General features: G+C 42.7%; 1 protein-coding gene across 4 annotated transcripts in view; it reads left to right on the top strand.

Moving 5' to 3' along the window:
- Positions 1 to 7,988: 7,988 nt before the first annotated feature.
- The window catches only part of LOC142374377 (PH and SEC7 domain-containing protein 1-like), a 59,423-nt gene continuing 47,761 nt past the window's right edge, over positions 7,989 to 19,650 (top strand). The window contains exons 1-5 of one of the 4 annotated variants that reach the window (XM_075458028.1): positions 7,989 to 8,099; positions 8,432 to 8,899; positions 16,056 to 16,250; positions 18,766 to 18,846; positions 19,491 to 19,603. In XM_075458028.1, the coding sequence (XP_075314143.1) occupies positions 8,002 to 8,099; positions 8,432 to 8,899; positions 16,056 to 16,250; positions 18,766 to 18,846; positions 19,491 to 19,603 (955 nt within the window). In that variant the 5' untranslated portion in view covers positions 7,989 to 8,001. Of the gene's footprint in view, positions 8,100 to 8,128; positions 8,332 to 8,431; positions 8,900 to 11,874; positions 12,301 to 16,055; positions 16,251 to 18,765; positions 18,847 to 19,490; positions 19,604 to 19,650 lie in introns of those variants that run through there. The other 3 variants (XM_075458029.1, XM_075458030.1, XM_075458031.1) reach the window with 3 other exon arrangements.

Raw genomic sequence — 19,650 nt, forward strand, 5'->3', positions numbered from 1 at the left:
TGAGACAATGCAATTACACATACCCAACAAAAACCACAGTGTCACTCAGTCCTTAGCTATAGAAAACTATTTGGATGTCTTGAAGCTTCATTTCTTAGATATTGGGTTATTTTTCTTTGTAATAATGGAAAATTTACCCAAGAAGATGTGCTAATTTTATCATATCAAATTTAGCTCTGTAAAAGGACTGCATTTATATAGACAAGAGCTTCAAGATAAGCGGGGTATCCAACCATTAGTCCTCCGATTAGTGGACTCTACCTCTTGTTCCACATCCATTCCTTAGTGCAAACGTAGCGACTCTCTTGGTTGTGACCTGCTAAACTAAACCACAATTACAGGCAAGGAGCCTCACTGTCTTGCTCACACATTTTTAGACAATGGGACCCCACTGAGCCACCAACAACTGGACAAAGACTTTTTTGTAAAGGGTGTAGCTGTGGGAAGAGTAGCTTAGAGGTGTGAAAATGACTCAAAAGAAAGAGTCAAATCAAAGAGCCTGTCAATTTGAGTGAGGAAGTCAAAGACCCAAAGACAAAGAGATACATTTTATAGCAATTTAAATTAAGTTTAATGCACAATTAGCTCAATTAGAATGTGAATATTAGGGTAAAATCTGGAGCAAACAGCCAAACAAATGTTATATGCTGAAAAAGCTCTGGGAAGAATATTGGAGAATCATCCATGAGCAGCCAAGCCAGCAGGCTGAAAACGTTGATGAGACTGAGTTACTTTGAACTAAGGGCAGAAAAGGGGTTGAAAGGAGGGAAAGTTTGCCTGTTTATCATGCCAACTTACTCACAAGTTGTCTTTGTTCTGTCAACTCCGGTTTCAACGCACACATTCTCTCCCACTGCTGCCATACGGCAACTCCAATCTGTCGCTGCTGGCAACAAGCTGGAGTTCACCAGCCTCGAATGAGTGACTTTCTTTCACAAAAGAGTTCTGTTGTCTGTCGCATTATTGGTGTGGAAAGTCATTCTGAATGAATGCTTAGCAGAATGGTGGAACAATTGGAAAGAATCCAGCTCAGCTTTGTTGAGACAAAGCCAAGAAATTCAACTTGAGAACAGGATTTAAATTTATTTGGGGTTACAACATTTATGTGGCACCTATATGGATCATTTGAACCTGTGTACTAAATAAATTCTGAGCATCATGTTCTCTAAACACTGTCACCCTCTTGTCAATGTGGGTCAGAGAGGAAGTGGGGGATCATTTTTGTTTCCTCTCACACTCCTGTCTTATAGCAGCAATGATTTGAGATGTTCAGAAAATGATCTGCAGTTAACTTAAATACTAATTCCAAAAAGCCAAACAGAATGGCGATTTCTGAGCAAAGCAAAGTTGTCATTGGACAGAACTCTCTCTCATTATTTGCATTTTTATTTTCACAAAGAATGAAAAGAAGTCACATTGTAACTAAATAACACGAACCATACTTCCAAAACAAAGAGGGGACAAAAAATGTTGGGAGATGCAAACTCAAATTCGTGGGGAGCCAAAAGGAGGCTTTTATTCACGTCGAATCGCCTGAAAATAAGAATAGTTTTGTTTCCATCACCTTCAGGGAACTCTGTGTAACAATTACTGCCGTCTAGTGGTCAAGTTGGAGATAGCAATCATCTCAAATGGCATAAACCCAGCTTTCACCAACAAATTCTATCTGTATCAGCTGACTAGCTTACCTGTCGATGAGAAAACAAGTAACTTTAGCATCACTCCAAAGACTATTTTTGTTTTCTGCCTTTGCCTGGCTTGACATCACTTATCCTCGTGTTTTCTGTTTTTTTTTTTACATGATTGTTTCACATAGCATTGCTTGAATCATGTTAGAAACCTTCATTTCTCAATGCTGTATCTTAAAACCGTCCCTTGGATGATTAAGCGCGTAAAGAATGTTATAGGTTATAGCTTAACCTAAATACTTGGATGGATGGATGTATCCTATAACTTCTCACAAGATGGCATTTACAATAATTGGTTCCTTAAAATTCTTCTTCTTCATTGCCTCCTGAACTTCTTAATGTGCCTTTCATGTCCGTAATATGGCTGTTCTTCCATTTAGAAGGACCCACTGAGCAAATGGTAAATGGTTTATTCTGAGGTCTTAAATAAATAGATACCAACTGAACCAGTTTTTTCGATGATATTTTTGATTATTACACATTGTAACTTTGGTGAAAGGCAGCTATGCGTGTCCTATTATTCTGCGCTGAAATAACCCAAAGGGGTAAAAAAAAAAAAAAAACACAAAGTAGCTCTAGAGTAGGCCCATTTTTTGGAGCCATCATAATTTGGGATAAGAAACAGATTATTCAGTTTGTCAATTCTGGCCACTAAATGTCACTATATCCCACACTGGACTTTTAACTTCACTTTGCAGCTACAGTCTTGGACCTATTTCTATCTGATTGCTATTAAATTCCAACAGCACAGACTCCTGTTAATGTCATAAACTTTGAAATATAAAAACAAAAAACAAAAAAAAAGACCAATAATTTATTAATTTGTTTTTAAAACTTCACTTTAAAGGTGATAGAGAAAGGTTGAATGAGGCATTAATCCTTGTTCTGTGATGTGATATGTAGCCCAGAAAAAATTGGTTGGGTCTGTAATGGCTCAGAACCTCCCTAAAAGGCTCTCTGAAACAGCTGTTACTATGCTGGGTTTAGAATGCGTCATTTGCCCTTATTGGCGTTGTTTCAGAGCTTATCTGGCAACCTCATTATGAAATGAAGGTAGGTGTTGGCGCTATTCGGTTGCCGTTGCTTGATTGGCTGCCCTTGCTCTCACTGAAAAGAAAGTAAAGCTGCTAAGGGGTTAGCTCATTCCCTTTAGATGAACAAGCCAGAGCTAATGTGCAATTCTTACAACAGGAATATGGCACAACACACATTTAAAACAAAATAAAATGTGATACTTACAGGCTGTACTGATTGCTGGGGTTGATTTTGTTGCAAAGTCGGAACTGACCCTCTACTGAGCATTAAATTCCAACTGAAGCCTGCTCGGAATCGTGCATGGTTTGTGAAACACGGATTGGCCCATTTTCTGGCGGCAATTCAAAAAAGGGGGAGTACTTGAAACAGAGGTTCTGACACTTTCTGGCACTTCGTGTGTACTCCCCAAAGCAGGGAGACTCAGAACTAACACCAAAAACGTGAAAAAGATGATTTTGATTCCCTATCACCTTTAAAGAAATAATTTGTTCTTCATCTTTCATTGTTTTATGATTAACCCGATCAGTTCTGAATGATTTAAACATTTCAGATTGCTGTACGTTTCATTGATATATATTCTGGTTTAGCACTTTACTTATTTCCTTTTATTTATGTCTTTGCTGCTTTTACTTTATCATTCTTGTACTTTAGAAACAAAGTTGATTTGCTCATTAAGGTGTAAATGAATGCCACAGACAGGGTAGAGATAACCAGGTTGTTGGTTTTTATCCATCCATAGGCCTGTTGTAGGTGTGGAGGTTTCTTATGCTCAAAAACATGCTGTTTATAGAGCATCTTTGGAGACAGAAGTGGGTATACTCGATTAGAAGCACTGCACGGTGGATTCACATGTGTAACATGGAAGTCAGTCAGAATGTTGTCAGTGCCCCAAAAGGCATGAGTAGAGAAGTTTCTTTTAAGCTGTAAATAGAGCAGCTTTATCAGAGTAAACTGCCAAATGTGATCTTGTTTGATTTCAGCATCCCGTACTTGAATATGCTGTGTGTCATCCGAGCATAACCAAGATAACGCTTCTTCTCTTTCATTCACAGGTATGAGGAATAGGGAGGTACTGACAGCATCCTATAGGCATGTTTGTCCTCTGGCCGGTCAGCCTGTGTGTCTCTGCTCTGTACGCAGATGCTCTGGGATGGAAAAGAAAGACCGTCTAGAAATAAATTGAGACCCACCTACCAGCAGAAAAACTTAATCTGAAGAGACAAGAAGAAAAAGGACAAAGAATCACCTCTCTTTGGCCCTGTCTGACTCTTCATCTGCTCCATTTCTGTCTCTGTCCTCGTTACATGCTAAGTGGAGGTCATGTCCCACTCTGGAAAAGTCCTTCATCTGTATGTGGAAGTGCGGTCTGCCCCAGATCAGAATGGAAAGAGTAAAGAGGGGATCGCTCAGGGGCTTTCTGTTCAGGACAGCCCTACGGAGCTCATGTCGCAGCTAGCGAGCCAGAATACCATCAGCAAGGCATCCGCAGCTCACCACCTGGCTCAGGACGGCACACGCAGTCAGTCTCCATCTCGTAACGTCGTTAACTTTCAGCTCCAACAAGCCAACAGCTCACCTACAGTCACCAAGCGTTGGAGTTCGCCCGTCCACTGCTCTCCATACTCTGGAAGGGTTGGTGTCCCTCACACCCCTCCTGAAAGAAAGCGGTCTGTGGTCACCTTCAGTTACGTTGAAAAGTCTAATGTAAAGACTGTGGGCAGTCCACGCAACTCTTTGTCTGAAAGACAAACGAGAGAAGAGCGACCCATCTCCTCCCACGTTCAAAAACGCCTCAGTGACCCAGCATGGTTTGGAAGTCCCGCTTCATCGTGCAGCTCCAGCCCTAAGCTGACTTTCCGATCTCCAGGAAGTCACCAGCAGACGTTCTCCCCTGGCCTTCGCCAGCCACACTTGGACCCAATCGGCAGGGCAGCTACGCAGAGGGCTGTGGAGGAGTTTGGCTCGCCCTTACTGAGGATTAAACTGGCTCATGCACTTGAGCAATCATCATCCTCACGCTACAGTCAACAACCCCGCTGTCAGTCCTGGGGTGGGTCTCCAGTTCAGCGTCAGAACATCAGCATAAACCCCAAAGACCACATCACAGATGGGAACCAGGCTATCTATGGGTCGCCTAGGAGCCCAGCACCAGACCAGCTATTTTCCCAGTACAGGCAGTCTTCTCACCCAAGCCCCAGTTCCTGTGCTCATTGGTCAGGAGAGGACAGACCTATGACAGGAAGTCCAGCTACCAAAATGCACATTCAAGACAGCACTTCACCGCAGGGAGCTATCCTCAAACTTGGCAATAATGGAAACAAGGGTTTGAACCAATTAAGCGACAGCAAATCTTCCTCTCCGGCTCATAGCCCTGAAGTTGCCCGCAGGCTGGCTGAAGAAGCTTCCAAAGTATCTTCGATTTTCACAGAGGCGAGGAGGTCCTCACTGCACAATGCCTCAGGCGAACACATAAGCAGCTCAAACTCTGGAGAGTCAGCTCCAAATGCACAACAGTCTAAGCAAATGCTTAAGATGAACATCCCTTTAAACGACCAACACATGCCAGCAACTGACACAGACTCTCACCAGCCTGACAACTGTATCGGAGCAAACTCCCATACTAATCATGACACACACCAGGAGGACTGCTTTCAGAAAACCCAGCATCAGAGCTCAGTTTTATTTTCAGCTGCTCAGAGTTCCCCCGGCCTTCCTTCCCGTGTCCTCCGTCCTTCTCATCCTCCCACTGAGATCAGCTCTCCCATTAGGGACCCAAGGCTGTTCCAGGTTGAACTGCGAACACCAGACAGCCCCACCCTGCATCGCAGACAGCCCCCACAGTACACTGGAGACTCTTGGTCCCCGAACCTGGACAAAAGAGGAGACCTGAGCTGTTTCGAGAGAGGGGACTGCACAGAGCTGGCTCGCAGGCTCTTTATCACTCAAAGCGTTGAGGAGGCACCTGTGAGCTGGACTTCCAGGCAGCGGTGGGGGAACCGCAACGAGAACGGCCTCAAGCCTGCGTTTGAGTCCAGCACCGACCAAACTATTGATCAGCAATCCAGCCAGAGGCTTCGGCCACTCAGCCCCACAGCCCATCAGAAACAAGCAGAGAAGAGGAGGAGAGAGATCCTTCTGCTCGGACCTGTGGCGTTGGACTCTGCAGAGGAGGATGAGAGCTGCGATGAGGAAGGTGAGGACGGTGAGGCGGAGGGATATCAGGAAAGCCAGCAGCCTCACATGCATAGGTTAGGAGAGCATCCAGAGGTGGAGCAGAACGGAGCGATGGGAGGGTCGTCCTCACGAAGCTCCAGCGGGGTGACGGGGAGCCTGGGGGACCGAGACTGTGTGTCCCCGGAGTCCAGTCAGTCAAGTCATCAGAGCAACGAGACTGGGGCTGCCACCTCAGGAATACAGGTGAGCACTGGATAGTTTCACGAAGCATCAGAACTGCAGACAATACACTCAACCTCCATGCCAAGTTACCTCTCTGTGTGTCTTTAAAGTACTGTTTCTTATCGCATTAAACAAGAAACAACATGTTAGTTAGTAAGCTGTAACCTCCAGTTCTTCTGCTAAGTTATTCTAATTTCTTCCTGTCTTTACCTCAATTCTTACATCAGAAACAACAGGCGCTGTATCAGTTTTTTCATCTAATTTCCCCGCAATGAAGAGCATAATTTGATCCTCTTCTTCAAAGCTGCACTGCAGAGTTTGCTTTTAGTTTGTCTCTGTGTGTATTTTGCAGACCGACAGCGGAAGTGCAGCCCCGGTGCCTTCGCTACACTGTCAGAGGATCGCACGAGCCAAGTGGGAGTTTTTATTTGGGACCTCTGCAGAGGAAGCTGCTGGTAAAGGGGAGAAAAGTGAGAGCATTGCCGCCTCAGTCGCATCTGTTTGTTGCACTTTTGTTTTCATGTTCCACCAAAAAGAAATGCTTTATTCTTTCCATAGGAATGCTTTGTTCAGAGACAGCTGAGCTGAAGTAGCATCTCCGCTCCGCTTGTCAGTATCAGACTGTAGCTGTGACTTAATCAGATGTAATACATCAGTCAGTCAGTGGAGTCAGGTTCCATCTCATTTAGAAATGTTCCTGACTACTGCTGATGCGATATCTTCATTTCAAATGTTGAAAATGAGACATTTTACTATTTCAGAAAAACATTTGCTCATCTTAAATTTGATGGCAGCAACATGTTGGGACAGGCCCATGTTTCCCACTGTGTAGCATCCCACAGTCTGTAAACTGAGGAGACCAGTTGTTGGACCTTTTGGGCGAGGAATGTTGTCCCATTCTTGTCTGATGGAGGATTCTAGCTGCTCAGCAGTCTTAGATTTTCTTTGTTGTATTTTAAATGTTTTCAGTTAGTGAAAGATCTGCAGGCAGGTCACTCCAGCAAATGGACTCTTCTACTACGAAGCCATGCTGTTGTAATAGACGCAGTATGTGGTTTAACATTGTCTTGCTGAAACATTTAAGACCTTTCCTGAAAAAGACGTCATCTGGATGGTCATATGTTGCTCTAAAAGCTGTATGTACCTTTCAGCACTGACGATGTCTTTCCAGATGTGCAGTTTTCCAGTCCCAGTACTTGTCCCTAATATGTTCTATGAAATAATAAACAGTGTATTGATTGGAAATTAAACTATTCTATCGGAAATGACATGTTGGTTTGTGAGATTGGAAAATTGTTGCATTCTGTTGTTATTTACAAATCCATCACAGAACTAAGTGTTCTGTGTGTATCCACTTAGGATTGGTATCTTGTGGAATATTCACTTGGAATAATTAACGTAATTCTCCATTTTTTTTCTCTCTTCAGATTCTCTGGAAGCCTCCACAGCTCCTCCAAGTGGTAACTCCAGTGAGTCTCCGACCCCGACTCCCCCATCCTCGCTGCCTCTACGGACTGCTAATCACGAGGTGCAGCACGTGGAGGTAGAGCTGGTGACTCCTCCTCCGACAGTCATCGGGACGTCCCCCAAAACCGGTATCATTCGCCGGACGCTGAAGTACTCAGAAACCGACCTGGATGCTGTCCCGCTTCGCTGCTACCGCGAAACGGACATCGACGAACTGCTGCTGGGAGAGCAGGATGATGCTGATTCTGCGTTCGGAAGTAACCGCAGCGTGCAGGGAACCTCTGGGACAGGCAGCAGTCCTCTGGGGGAGCTGGCCTATGGGAGGACTGAGGAAGAGGATGAGGGGGAGAGAAAAGAGGGGGGGGAGGATGAAGAGGAGGGGGAGGATGATGATGAGGAGGAGGAAGAGGAGGAAATGGTGAGCTGGGCAAGTGTGAGGATGCAAGGAGACAGCAGGAAGCAGCAGTATGCAGCTCAGGAGGAGCCAGAGGTGTTTGGACACCTTCTGATGAGGTGAACAGAAGAGCACGCCACACTGTCATCCGCCTGAAAAACACACAAACAAGAATACTGTGGTGCTGCAGGGCTTTCCCCTGACCCATATTTCCATCTGAATCTGAATCTCACTCCTAACCTATTTTTTAAGTTGGTCATAAACTGGCATCTTTGCATAAATTATTCACATTTCTGGAACAAACAGTAGAATAAATTACAGCCCGGCAAAGAGTCTCTTATCAAAAACACAGTAAGAATCATGTTTCTAGATGTCTCTTTACATACTCAGAATTAAGCTTTTCTCTATAAGCACAGCTATATTGTTACAAACACCCCTCTTCTTTGTTCAGACCAATGGAAACGTTTTTTGACAACCACAACCCGACCCTCAAGTCCCCCATCCTGGTGTCTGGTCCCCGCTGTGCTGCTGAGGACACCTTCAGCCGGCACTTTGAGAGCATCATGGAGTCCCACCGAGCCAAAGGGACATCGTACAACAGCCTGGACAGCGAGGAGCTGCTGACCTCCAGCACCCAAACCGTTCTGAGCTTCGATTTGCCCACGCTAACCCCTGCCATCCACGGGCCTATGTGCCAGAGCGCCAGGCAGATCGTCCGGCTCAGCTTCGCCCCTCTGGCCCATGATGAGAGGCCCAGTCTCTCTGATTCTATCTTTACAGTGACGGGGGACTCGGACGCCACACGAGCTCCTTCCAGCGAAAGACTGAGCAGCGTCTCAGATGATGCGCTGCCCAAAGGACAGGCGTGTGCACACCTGGGGAGCAGCTGGTACATCAACCCCTCTTTCTCCTTACCCAGGTGAGCTCGCGTGTGAGGAAGTCATTCTGGATGTTGTTAGCACACCCATCAGAGATACCTGATTTTCATTCATTTTTTTTCAATTACAAGCTATAAACACGACATGACACATAATTAACAAATGAAATTCGTTTACGTTTCCAAACAGCTGCCGTACTACACCTTTAGCAGAATAAGAGGAACATTTATGTTCATTTGAATTTTTTTTTCAGACATGAAAAGTCCTATGCTCACTGATTTGGTCTCGATACCATGAGAGACTCTCATGGTTCCACACCTGTGTTCAGTTTATCATCATTCAGTCCTTATACTCCCAGATGTGTATTGTCTTTGCTCACCTTGTCTGGTTTTCCAGATATATTTTAATTATGATTAAATGAGTATCTCCTACTGTTTATACAATCTTATAAAAGTATCTTTTTGATTTTACCTTTCAAGGCAGAAAAATATACCTTTATTCCAAATGAATGCATTAAAAGCCGTAACAAATCACCCAACATTTTCAGGCATTTGTTCACATTTATTATTCATTGGTATAAATTAACATTTCACCTGTTACCTGACGGCATTAATAGCGGTGAGAACTTTGCTGAAAAACTGTCAAATACAGAACATGTGTTGGTAATCATTCTCTGTTGAAGCAAAAGTAGTAAAACTCTTCTTCAAACTGCGTGGGAGGAGCTATGTTGGTAGCTTTATACCGGACAGGCCAATCTGTTCTTACTCCATTGAATTCATATATTTCTGTTTTATCAGGACAAATCACTGCGGAGGAAATGACCTGTTTCCACATTCGCGTTTGTTTGTATGTGTGTCAACCAGAAATTCATTCAGTCATATGGAAATCTCCGTAATTTCTGGTAGTGACACAAACCTCTGCCGTTTTCTACTTAACAGAATTTGCGTCAAGTACATTAATAATTCAAAGTGCATGCATGGTCATGACAACCAGACCAGACTTTTTTTTTAACTCACCTCTTCCCTTGTATTGTAAGTGTTGTTCTGTTGTGGTCATTTTGTACACAAAGTCCATAAAACTGTATGGAAAAAGTGCTACAATTTGCCTTTCCAATTGCATCTATTTAGAAAAGATGCATTTCCTCATGTTGGACACTGGGGGACATAGTCTGTATATCAGACAAAAACACAACATTTTGTCTATATTACACATTTTTTTAAGTTAGTTGTCAAGTTTGTTTTATTAACTCAGAGTGACACAAAAGTGAAACTGTTAACAGATACAGGTGACATATAGGTCAGTGTTAATTCAGTCTTGATTGCCTGATTTCTCAGGTCAGTACTCTCCCTATGGACTCAGATTCCAGATGAATGAACATCTCTGTCTGTCATTCTTGCACAGAGCAGTGGTGCAATGCTGCTCTGGAGCCGAGTGGCTCAAAGTGAAGGTCGATAGAAGGCTGCAAGTGGTCCCTGTGCTGTCTGCCAGACAGGCTGAGGAAGTGTGTGTGTGTGTGTGTGTGTGTGTGTGTGTGTGTGTGTGTGTGTGTGTGTGTGTGTGTGCATCCATCTGTGCACATGTTTTTTTTGTTGAGGCATGTTAGGAGGATAGAGGCAGATGGCAGCTGCTGCGGCAATGAGGGACTCACCTTGACCGTCGGAGACAGACTCCCACATGCTATTCATGAGACTTACATATCTGACAGTCTTTGCCTTTATCTCTACGCTTGAAGCTTCTTTAAATGTGCCTGTAAGACATGTTAGACTCAGACTATAGGAGAATCGGTTTCTGTTATGGTGGCGAAATGTCTGCCACAGAGCTTATGGGTGGCAATGAGGTAGTCTGGCTTTGTTAACATCAACCTAACTTAGTGTGGCAGCATTGCAGAGGCTAAGTAATGTTGCTGTTGTTGCTTTTGACCACTAGATGGCACAAAAAGACAAGAATCATGCAGCCAAGGGCTGTTTCACAAGAGTGAATGTGGTGTACTGTGGGTGGGTGACTTTGAGCAGCAGTGTGTGTTTTTGGTGTGTCACAGAAAGGAATCCAGTCTCGAATTTCAGCTGATTCATTTTGACGTTTTTAAAAAAAAAAAGAAGAAGCTTCACTTTTGTAGCTTTTTTGTATTTGTTGTTGTTGCATAAACATGACCTCACAGTTTCTGTTTTTGTCTCAGATTCTTGTCAACTTTCTGATTGAAAAACTGTGCACAAGAACCAAATAGTGAAGGTAAATGTTTGCTCAGCGCTGATCTTATCGCACTTTTATGAGCTTCCTCCTGTGGAATCCAGGAGCAAGACAACGAGGCAAATGTCTCTGAAGGTTTGGCCATACTTTCATAAAAGTTGGAATTTTGCCCCCCCCCTCCTCCTTTTCCTTCTCTCACATCACCCTTTTCAGACGGTCTGTACCATTAGACAGTGGCTCATTGTGTGGAGGTGCCCAGTGGACTGAGAGAGGGCGCAATTATGTGTGGATACCCTTAAAGTAGAGGCTGACACTGGGAATTCTCTCAGGACCTCGCTACATTGTGCCAGCTCTTGATGAGATAATGCTAACAGGTGGTGAGGCCTAAACTACAGTGCCGGCTTAATCTCATGATTATGAACACTCCTGCGGGCTCTACTGAACCGTATGCTGTAAACAGACTCTACAATGGCCTCAGTTGTTGACAAAAGGCCACCTTCTCTTACAGCTGTAGAGGGAACAGTTGAGAGGCACACACCTTATGCATGTCAAGTTTAAACCTGACACCCCGCATCTTTTGTTTTCCCTGCAGGTTTTTTTAAAAGCTAGCACCAGAAACAGGGTAGAGCACAATTTGTTGGACATTCAACGGATGGACACACTGAGTGTGTGTAATTGGAGATGCAGGGAGTGAAAGTAGTGAATGGAGGGTTGAGGGTGATTTTTAGGCAATGAACAGGCTACAAGGTCAGCAGGGGCCGGTGAGCGTTTGCACAGTGAAATGGGGAGGGAGAAGGAAAGAGGGAGGAGTGAACAGAGGGAAGAGAAACAACAGCAAACACATTCTGAAGGGAAAGGATAGCAGACAGAGAGTCATTGCAGGACAAACAGCTCTTTTTGCCTTCAGGGGAAGAAGGCTTGCTGTGAGGATCCAATGACAGCAAACACAGAGGGAGAGTGAGAAAGTGCAGGAAAATCCATGGAGTCTCAGTCAGAATCAAAACTGAGCCGGGGAATGTCAGACTCTGCCGGCACCTCCAGAGCAAGCACAGGTGTTCCTCTAATGTAGGTCTGTGGACTGGATAGTGATGCGTTCAGGGTACGAGGCCGGAGGAAGAAGAGGGGCGAACACAGCGAGCGGTCGAAGGCAAGGTGCTGGTCAGGTGAGGGCAATGAGGACACCGTCTGTCTTTTGCTGTCGTGGTTCATCTGCAGCCAGGGAACACGGGCATTTGACAAACCGAAGATCCCACAGGTAGGTCCCTGCCCAGTAACCCGTCTCACCTGTGTGTTGTGCATATAAGAGGATTTGAAGAGCATGTTTGTCCACACGGAAAATTCAAATGTTGTTAAAGGCATCAGATGCTTTGCAGATCTGTTTTCTTCAAATTTGCATCATCACTAACAGATTCTGGGGAAATTATGTGACTTTATCGCTCATGAAGGCCTCAACACCTGAGATATGTTGACCTTTTTCATTTATAGTACCTCTTCTCTTTTGGGGATCAAGAAATAGTGATCATCTTGCCCATCACCAATGGTGTTAGGGTACATTTTGATGGCTAATTGACACTCTTGATGTTTAAAAAAAAAAAATGGTTTCATCTTACTTCTGCAAAACAGAGGGATACAGCTAAGGGAAGATATCGAGCCTTTATTGACATCCCAGCTTGACCTCTATCTTGTATTAAATATTGAATGAATCATCTTGAAGTTGTAGTAAAGATATTCATGATACCCAGATTCAATATTTACTTATTTTCTTGCATGGCCTCTTCAGTTGTTATTGAAATGTCTCAAGTTTTTTAAGGATCACTGTGAAAAGGAAATAAATTACACATTTTTGTGATTAGTTCATTTACCCATGATCCCCAGTGATGAATTTGAATGGTTTTTATAATTCATTGTTTATTTGGATCCCCAGAAGGTTTCCATTTTTTTGAATTTTAGGATTTTTTGGGGGATTTTAAATCTATCAAGTACAGCTATTGTTTTGCATTTGTGGTAAAGATTTTAATGGTGTCCAGAGACACATGTAACCTGCCTCTTTCATCCTTAAAATTGCAATAAATACATACATATATTTGATTGATTTGTGCAAAAATTTGTACAAAAGCATTATCTGTCGAGTATATAAATAGTATATGAATAAGAATAAAAATCATCAGGTCCCTATAAGTGATTTAAATTAGGTAAATAGAACCTCTGATGAAACAACAACACATTTTACACAGTGTCATAATTTATTAACAAAAATAAATGTGTGAACCTTACTGGTTCTATGTGAATTTAGAGAGTAAGTAGCAGCCAGGTGCTGCTAATGTGTGAGCACCTCTATGAAAGCATTCATGTGTGTGTTAAAGGAAAAGTATAGGCCGATGCCCCCGTTCACTCCTGTTAAATGGATATACGCAGATCTAAATGGCGTCTGAAGGACAATATTTTATGCCAGAAATAAGGTCCAAGTTTAAAAAAACGGAACTTCTTCTTCAACGCAATGCCATGGAGGAAAGACATCAGAAATTATCTCAGAGAAGCAATTTTGCTGCCCATCAATCTGGAAAGGGTTATAAGGCCATTTCCAAACTATTTGGAGTCCATCATTCAAGAAGAAAACATTCAGGACAGCTGTCAATCTTCCCAGGAGTGGACGTCCCAGCAGGTTCGCCCCAAGGTCAAAAATCCAAGAGCTACATCTCAGCATGTTAAATGTTAAAGGCCTACAGAAAGCTGACACTACACCCAATATATAATGATAATACATACACAGAGGAACAATAATGATCATTGGACCCTACACCAAAACATTTCATAAACGCATGAAATTTGCGATTTTGAATTTGCCGCTTGGAAATCCTTCCTGGAATTCCAGACTGGGGGCGGGGCTTCCGTGTGACGTCACAGGTGCCATGGGTTTTCCTGGCTGCCGCTATTAGTATGCTTGTTGAGTGGTGAAGGCAATAAAACGTTGGGTTCAGTGCAATTTTTATTGCGAGTAGATGTACGAAGTGCTGTGGGTGCGTGTGTTGCCCTCAGCAGCAGCAGCTCACACCACCGGGGACAGAGGAAGCAGAGAGACCTGCGGTCTTGTGTCTGTGTCTCCCTGTCCGCCTGCCTCCTCTCTGGTGAAATCAGCTGGAGCGCATCCCGCCGTGTTCAGCTCCCTGCGGTGCGGACGCTCAGGGGGAATCCACCTGGCGGAGAGCGGCCGAGATCGTCCCGCGGCACACATCAAAATTTGCCGTGAAGAAGCTGTCCAGGTCTTGCAAACTGCTGGCTTCGCTACTAGAACTACTGGGGGTTGTTCCAGCAGCTGGCACTCACGACGTCACGCACCTGTTGTTCCAGTTTGCCAAATTCGAGTCAAATGTGGTGATAGTTTATTGGGCCTAATCAGGACTATCCAGGGGCCTAAAATTATTTTAAAATCATAAAATAATCCCATGGTATATAAGGAATCGATCTGCTATTTCAGTTTTGTGCAAAAAATCACCTTTCTGTAGGCCTTTAAAGGCCTACAGAAAGATCTGGCCTACACAATGATCTGCTGGCACCACCAGCAGATCATTGTGTACATTCATACATCAAATCGACAGCTTGACAGATGATATGACCTTATAGTATTGATTGTCTCCTCTAATTCCCACATGACATTTGATTCATATGTCTGAATCCTAATGACTTTACATTTTGTGTTGCCAGCTGGTTGGTATCTTTTTAGATTTAATGGAGTTTCAAACCAACTTTTGAACTGATGTACGCTGATGACCCCCTGGCTTTTCCTCTGAAAACATCAGCAGTCCAAGATTTATATTCATCCTTTAAGAATCTGATCATCTTTTGATGGACTTGCACTCAACGTATGGTTACATTCATGGCTCTCAGATGATAAATCAAACAGCTGTCAAGGTGATAGTCTAATTTCAAGTTCACTCACAGGTTAAATTTTGGTAAAATTTCATTTTTCATCCTGTACAAACTTCAATGCTCTGACTTATAACTAAACATCTACAGAATAATGGCATCAACTGTACCGTGTTTTACTGAGATGGAGAACCTTGTAAACAGTACACCTGCTAAGCATCAGCATGTTGACGCATTATCTTGATCCTCTATGTACTTTGCAAAGCACAGTTGACCTTTGTACCTTCCTACTTTCTAAATCCGTGAGCTTTTGTTATTAATTAGTGTTTGCTCTGGTGTGATTTTCCTCACTCGTGTGCAGTGTAATGATGTGTAAAGGGAAGGGAAGGCAGCCCCTGGTATTGTAGGTTTTCCTGGCTTGCTGCTTATATTGAGAAATCCAAATGAAAGCTTGCTTTATTCAGGAAGTGTTTCTTGTGTTTTGGATTAAAGCTGTGGGCGGCTCTGGTCAGCTGGTGTCACCAGATTGGCCGCAATGCTCCCGGTGGTGAAAGCAATCATCGTCATTTCAGCAATTTGAACTCCAAAACCTCGTTTCTGTCATGCATAATTTAGCAGAGGCTGTAAAAGTAGTTCTCCTCCAGCCCAGTGTGACATAACATGCTTAAATTATTATCACAGTAATTCAGATGTAATGAGTTTTGCACTTCTGGAGTGGGTAATGCTTTGAAGGGGCTTAATTAGGAAGTGATAGCGAAAAAGTAAGGAAGCTGGCAAGAGAGGAGATTGTGAATCTGTAGTAATAGCAAATGCTATGTCTCAGTAAGAAATCAAGAAATATTTGAACTTAACTTAAAGATACAATATTCATCTTTCTTTAGGCTTCTTTCTCCAGATAAGTATCACAATCTTCATCTCTGCTGTGTGTTTCACATAACATCTGGAACCTCTGAATATTGATATACTGTACGTAATATTTTTTGGTTCCTGCTTTTACTCTCTTTTTCACCGTCCTTCTCAATCATTTACCAGTTCCTAACGATAGTTCCCCTTCTTTTCCTCTTCATGTCCGGCTGCGTCTCAGCACCTGATTTTAATCACTCACTCTCTCTGATGTATCTTCAACATTTTCCACCACTCTCCAAGCAGGGAGATGGCCCATCTGGCGACAAACTCTGAGCTGGACCAGGACCTCAGTGACCGGCTCGGTCTGGGGAGCAGTGACACCCTCACCAATGGCAGCAACCGCGCCGATGTGGCCGCCGCCAAACGCCTGGCCAAACGTCTCTTCAACTTGGATGGCTTCAGGAAGTCCGATGTGTCGCGCCACCTCAGCAAGAAGTGAGTTTAAAAAATAAAAAAAATGATAAAAGAGAGGTTTGTAGAAGGCTGAAGATAGCAGCGGGAACGTGGGGGTATATTACAATCTTTAATCAAGTTTGAGACTTGGGTTCTTTGTTTTCACGCTGTGATGTTAAACTGTTCTTCCTAAAAACTCTGTTTTCACTCTCAAAAAGTTCCAGCCTTTGTGCAAATTGACTTTGCTTCACTTCCTCATATTCATTGTTGAACATGTTTCCCAGGCTTAATCTCGCTACGGATTGCTATAAAAGAAAAAAATCCGAGTCAATAGAATAGCACCTGATGTAACAGCCTCTTTGTGGGTGCAGTTATATACCTCAGCATCCCACTCAGACAAATACTGGTTAACAGGATGGACTAAATCACTTGCTGACACAAATGATTTAGTGTTTTAAGGACACACTGCACACCATGCTGAGATATGCCAAGTTTTCAGCTAACAGCTCTTTGGGAATCACCTTGTTGCTGCAGAAATCCTGTTTTCTGTCTGTCAGACTGTGTTATCTTTGCTGTTTTTCATAGATGCAACTAAAGAGATGGGAACAAATTATGTGTCTTTGTGATAGGCTGCTGGTAACAAAGTACCTAAAGATACGATTTAAGTTGGGCTTTGCTAAGTTGTCTCTTATGTGTCAACACAACAATGGTTCATCCATTTGAGTTAGGAGCCTTTTTTATGCTTCAATGATTCACAGGTCAGAGTTAAGTGGCTTAACAAAGTAAAAAACATTTTTCTCTGAAAATTATCAGATACAAGGACTGGACTGAAAATGAGCGAGAAAACAGCAAATGTCCAAAGAAAAACTTTTAAAGACCTCCAGAAAGCCTGAAGAACTATTGTTCAAGTTCACTTTAAAAGATTATAAAAAAGTCTGGCTGCTTGAAGGCAAAATCTAAAGAAATGAAAGATGGATCAAGACTTCTGCGCAGTGCTGCATATGTCATCTTTATAACATTTCATTAGTGATTGATAATATACACATAGCACGTGAATAAAAACATTGCAACTCTCCATTATCACTATGGGTGGCTTGACCTATTTTCCTTGCAACTTGACGGACCCATTAAGAGATAATGGGAGACGGCACATTCCAGTGAAGCAGATGACACTAGCTTGGATAAGGATGGTTCAGCAGTCTCATCTAAAACCCAGTCTAATCTTTGCAACATGGCAAATATGTCGCTTTCCACTCACTGTACCCACAGCTCCAATGATAAAAGTTGTGGCTTGGCAGACAGTGCTGTGTTCAATGTCATTACGGAACAATCAGTATTGGATGTTACACATTCCTTATAAAGATTACGTAACTTTTGTGGTGTGGTTACAAATGCTTTGCGGGCTGTGGTTAACCTGTGGTGGGGGACCCCTGACCTTGATGATTAAGTCTCCAATCTTTTAATCATCTCACATTTAGAAAATAATTACTTTTAAGTGCACTGCAAAAAACTATGTTGCTGCTAACTTATTAGTGGCTTATACCGAACGTAAGCCATTAATTTAAAAAGGTTGTCACATCTTTAGCTGTTAAATAAAGAATGCAATGTTTAGAAATCATTTGGCACCCCTATGTTCAGTTAAAATGGAACAAGGGTCAACATACTAAAGATTTAAACTGTGAAATTTATGTTGTTGTGTAATGCCTAAAAACATTCACACAGTACAGTATTTCCCAAGTAATTAGATCTAGATAAATTAGATCAATTTGAGATAACTTGGGAGCAGATCAGTAACACGGTTGGTTATAATGTCTTACATTAAAGCTGGCATGGTGTTAAACACTGTGTGGGCAAATCATGCAGTAATTATAATACACATAATTTTATTTACAATTTTTTTATTAGAATACATGTCTTTACTCTTACTGCCACACCAATATCCGAGTATGAAATTATGAAATGTCAGAAGTTTTACTGTGACTTTAAACACAAAAAAAGCTTCTCAATACTTTTCAACATGTTAAATTATTTCAAAGTGTACTCAAAATTGCATGTTTTTTGTAAGAAGCTACCTTCTGCTGCATCTTATCTTTATTTAATGAATGCTAATCTACTAGGGTCAGGGCACAATCTGTTTTCTTTTCATTTACTGTACGCTCTGCCCACAAGGTGCAGTGTTTTCATAGATCGGCCTCCTTCCAGCGCTGCACTCCTCGTCAGTCTGTCAGCTGCTTGCTCGTGCTGATGAGAAAGAATTTCGGATGAAAGGATTTTTGCTCACTCTCTGACAGTTGCACCCTGGGAATCTCCTCCTCCTTCTTCTTCTCTTTTATTTTGGCCTCCGGTCTGCATCTCCTGCCGACTGTGCAAGAGCACGCTGACTGACTGACGGCACAAACTGAGCCCATTCACTGAGCTGAAAAAGCTGCTGTTTGAATGTTTTAAATTCTCTTTATTTTCTGGCCACTGTAGTTTCTTTGTTTCTTCCTGTGTTGAGTTCCTGCTGCCATACCCCCCACCCCCTTATTTCATTTCACGTCTGTTTGTCTAACTGCAGTAATGACTTCAGCCGCATGGTTGCAGAGGAGTATCTGAGTTTCTTCAATTTCACCGGCCTCACTCTTGACCAAGCACTGCGGTAAGATAGAACACTTACAGGCAGTAAAGTTCCCTGGCAGCTAAATTCTTTTGATTAAATATAAATGCATGATATGAATTTTTTAAGTTTGACTATAGTTAAAACACAAGTGTTCATCTCCAGCTCATAAAGTCCTTTCCTGTTTGTCACAGTGGGCTTTGATTTGGCCTCAGTGGGACTGAGACCTGCACTTTTGATGTTTTAATCCGGTCTCAGTTGTTGTGAAAGCTCTCTCCTGGTAAACACTGCTCTCTAGAGGGCAGCTCTGGCACAGCATACAAATTTACATTTTGCACAGTGTCTTCGGTTTCTAGTCATGTCTATTTGGTTTAATCTCATAATAAGGTTCAGCCTTTTTATTAATATGAATTCCACTTCCATTCTTATTATTTTAGCATAAAACCATCCCATGTGTATGAAAATGTATGAATAGGCAGGAAAGAATTTTGGATATTGTTTATTTCAGCAAAAAAAAAAGGTCTCGTAGCTGTTTAAAAAAAAAAAAAGTCAATTAAAAGCAAAATATAAATAACATTTAGTTGGTGCACGTTAATACATTTTACGATTCAAATCAGGTTATCTTTGATCTGTGAGCAGTGTATTTTTGTTAACCATCTGCTGACTTATTTTTGACTGTGCTGCAGGACCTTCCTGAGGCAGTTTGCCCTGATGGGGGAGACTCAGGAGAGGGAGAGGGTGCTCTCACACTTTTCAAGGCGTTACTTGGACTGCAACCCAAAGGTCATGCCATCAGAGGGTATGTGGTCAGATAAATATATTTATTTCTTTATATTCACATTCAGG

This window comes from Odontesthes bonariensis, chromosome 23 (genome assembly GCF_027942865.1).
Source record: "Odontesthes bonariensis isolate fOdoBon6 chromosome 23, fOdoBon6.hap1, whole genome shotgun sequence".
NCBI classification, from domain to species: domain Eukaryota; kingdom Metazoa; phylum Chordata; class Actinopteri; order Atheriniformes; family Atherinopsidae; genus Odontesthes; species Odontesthes bonariensis.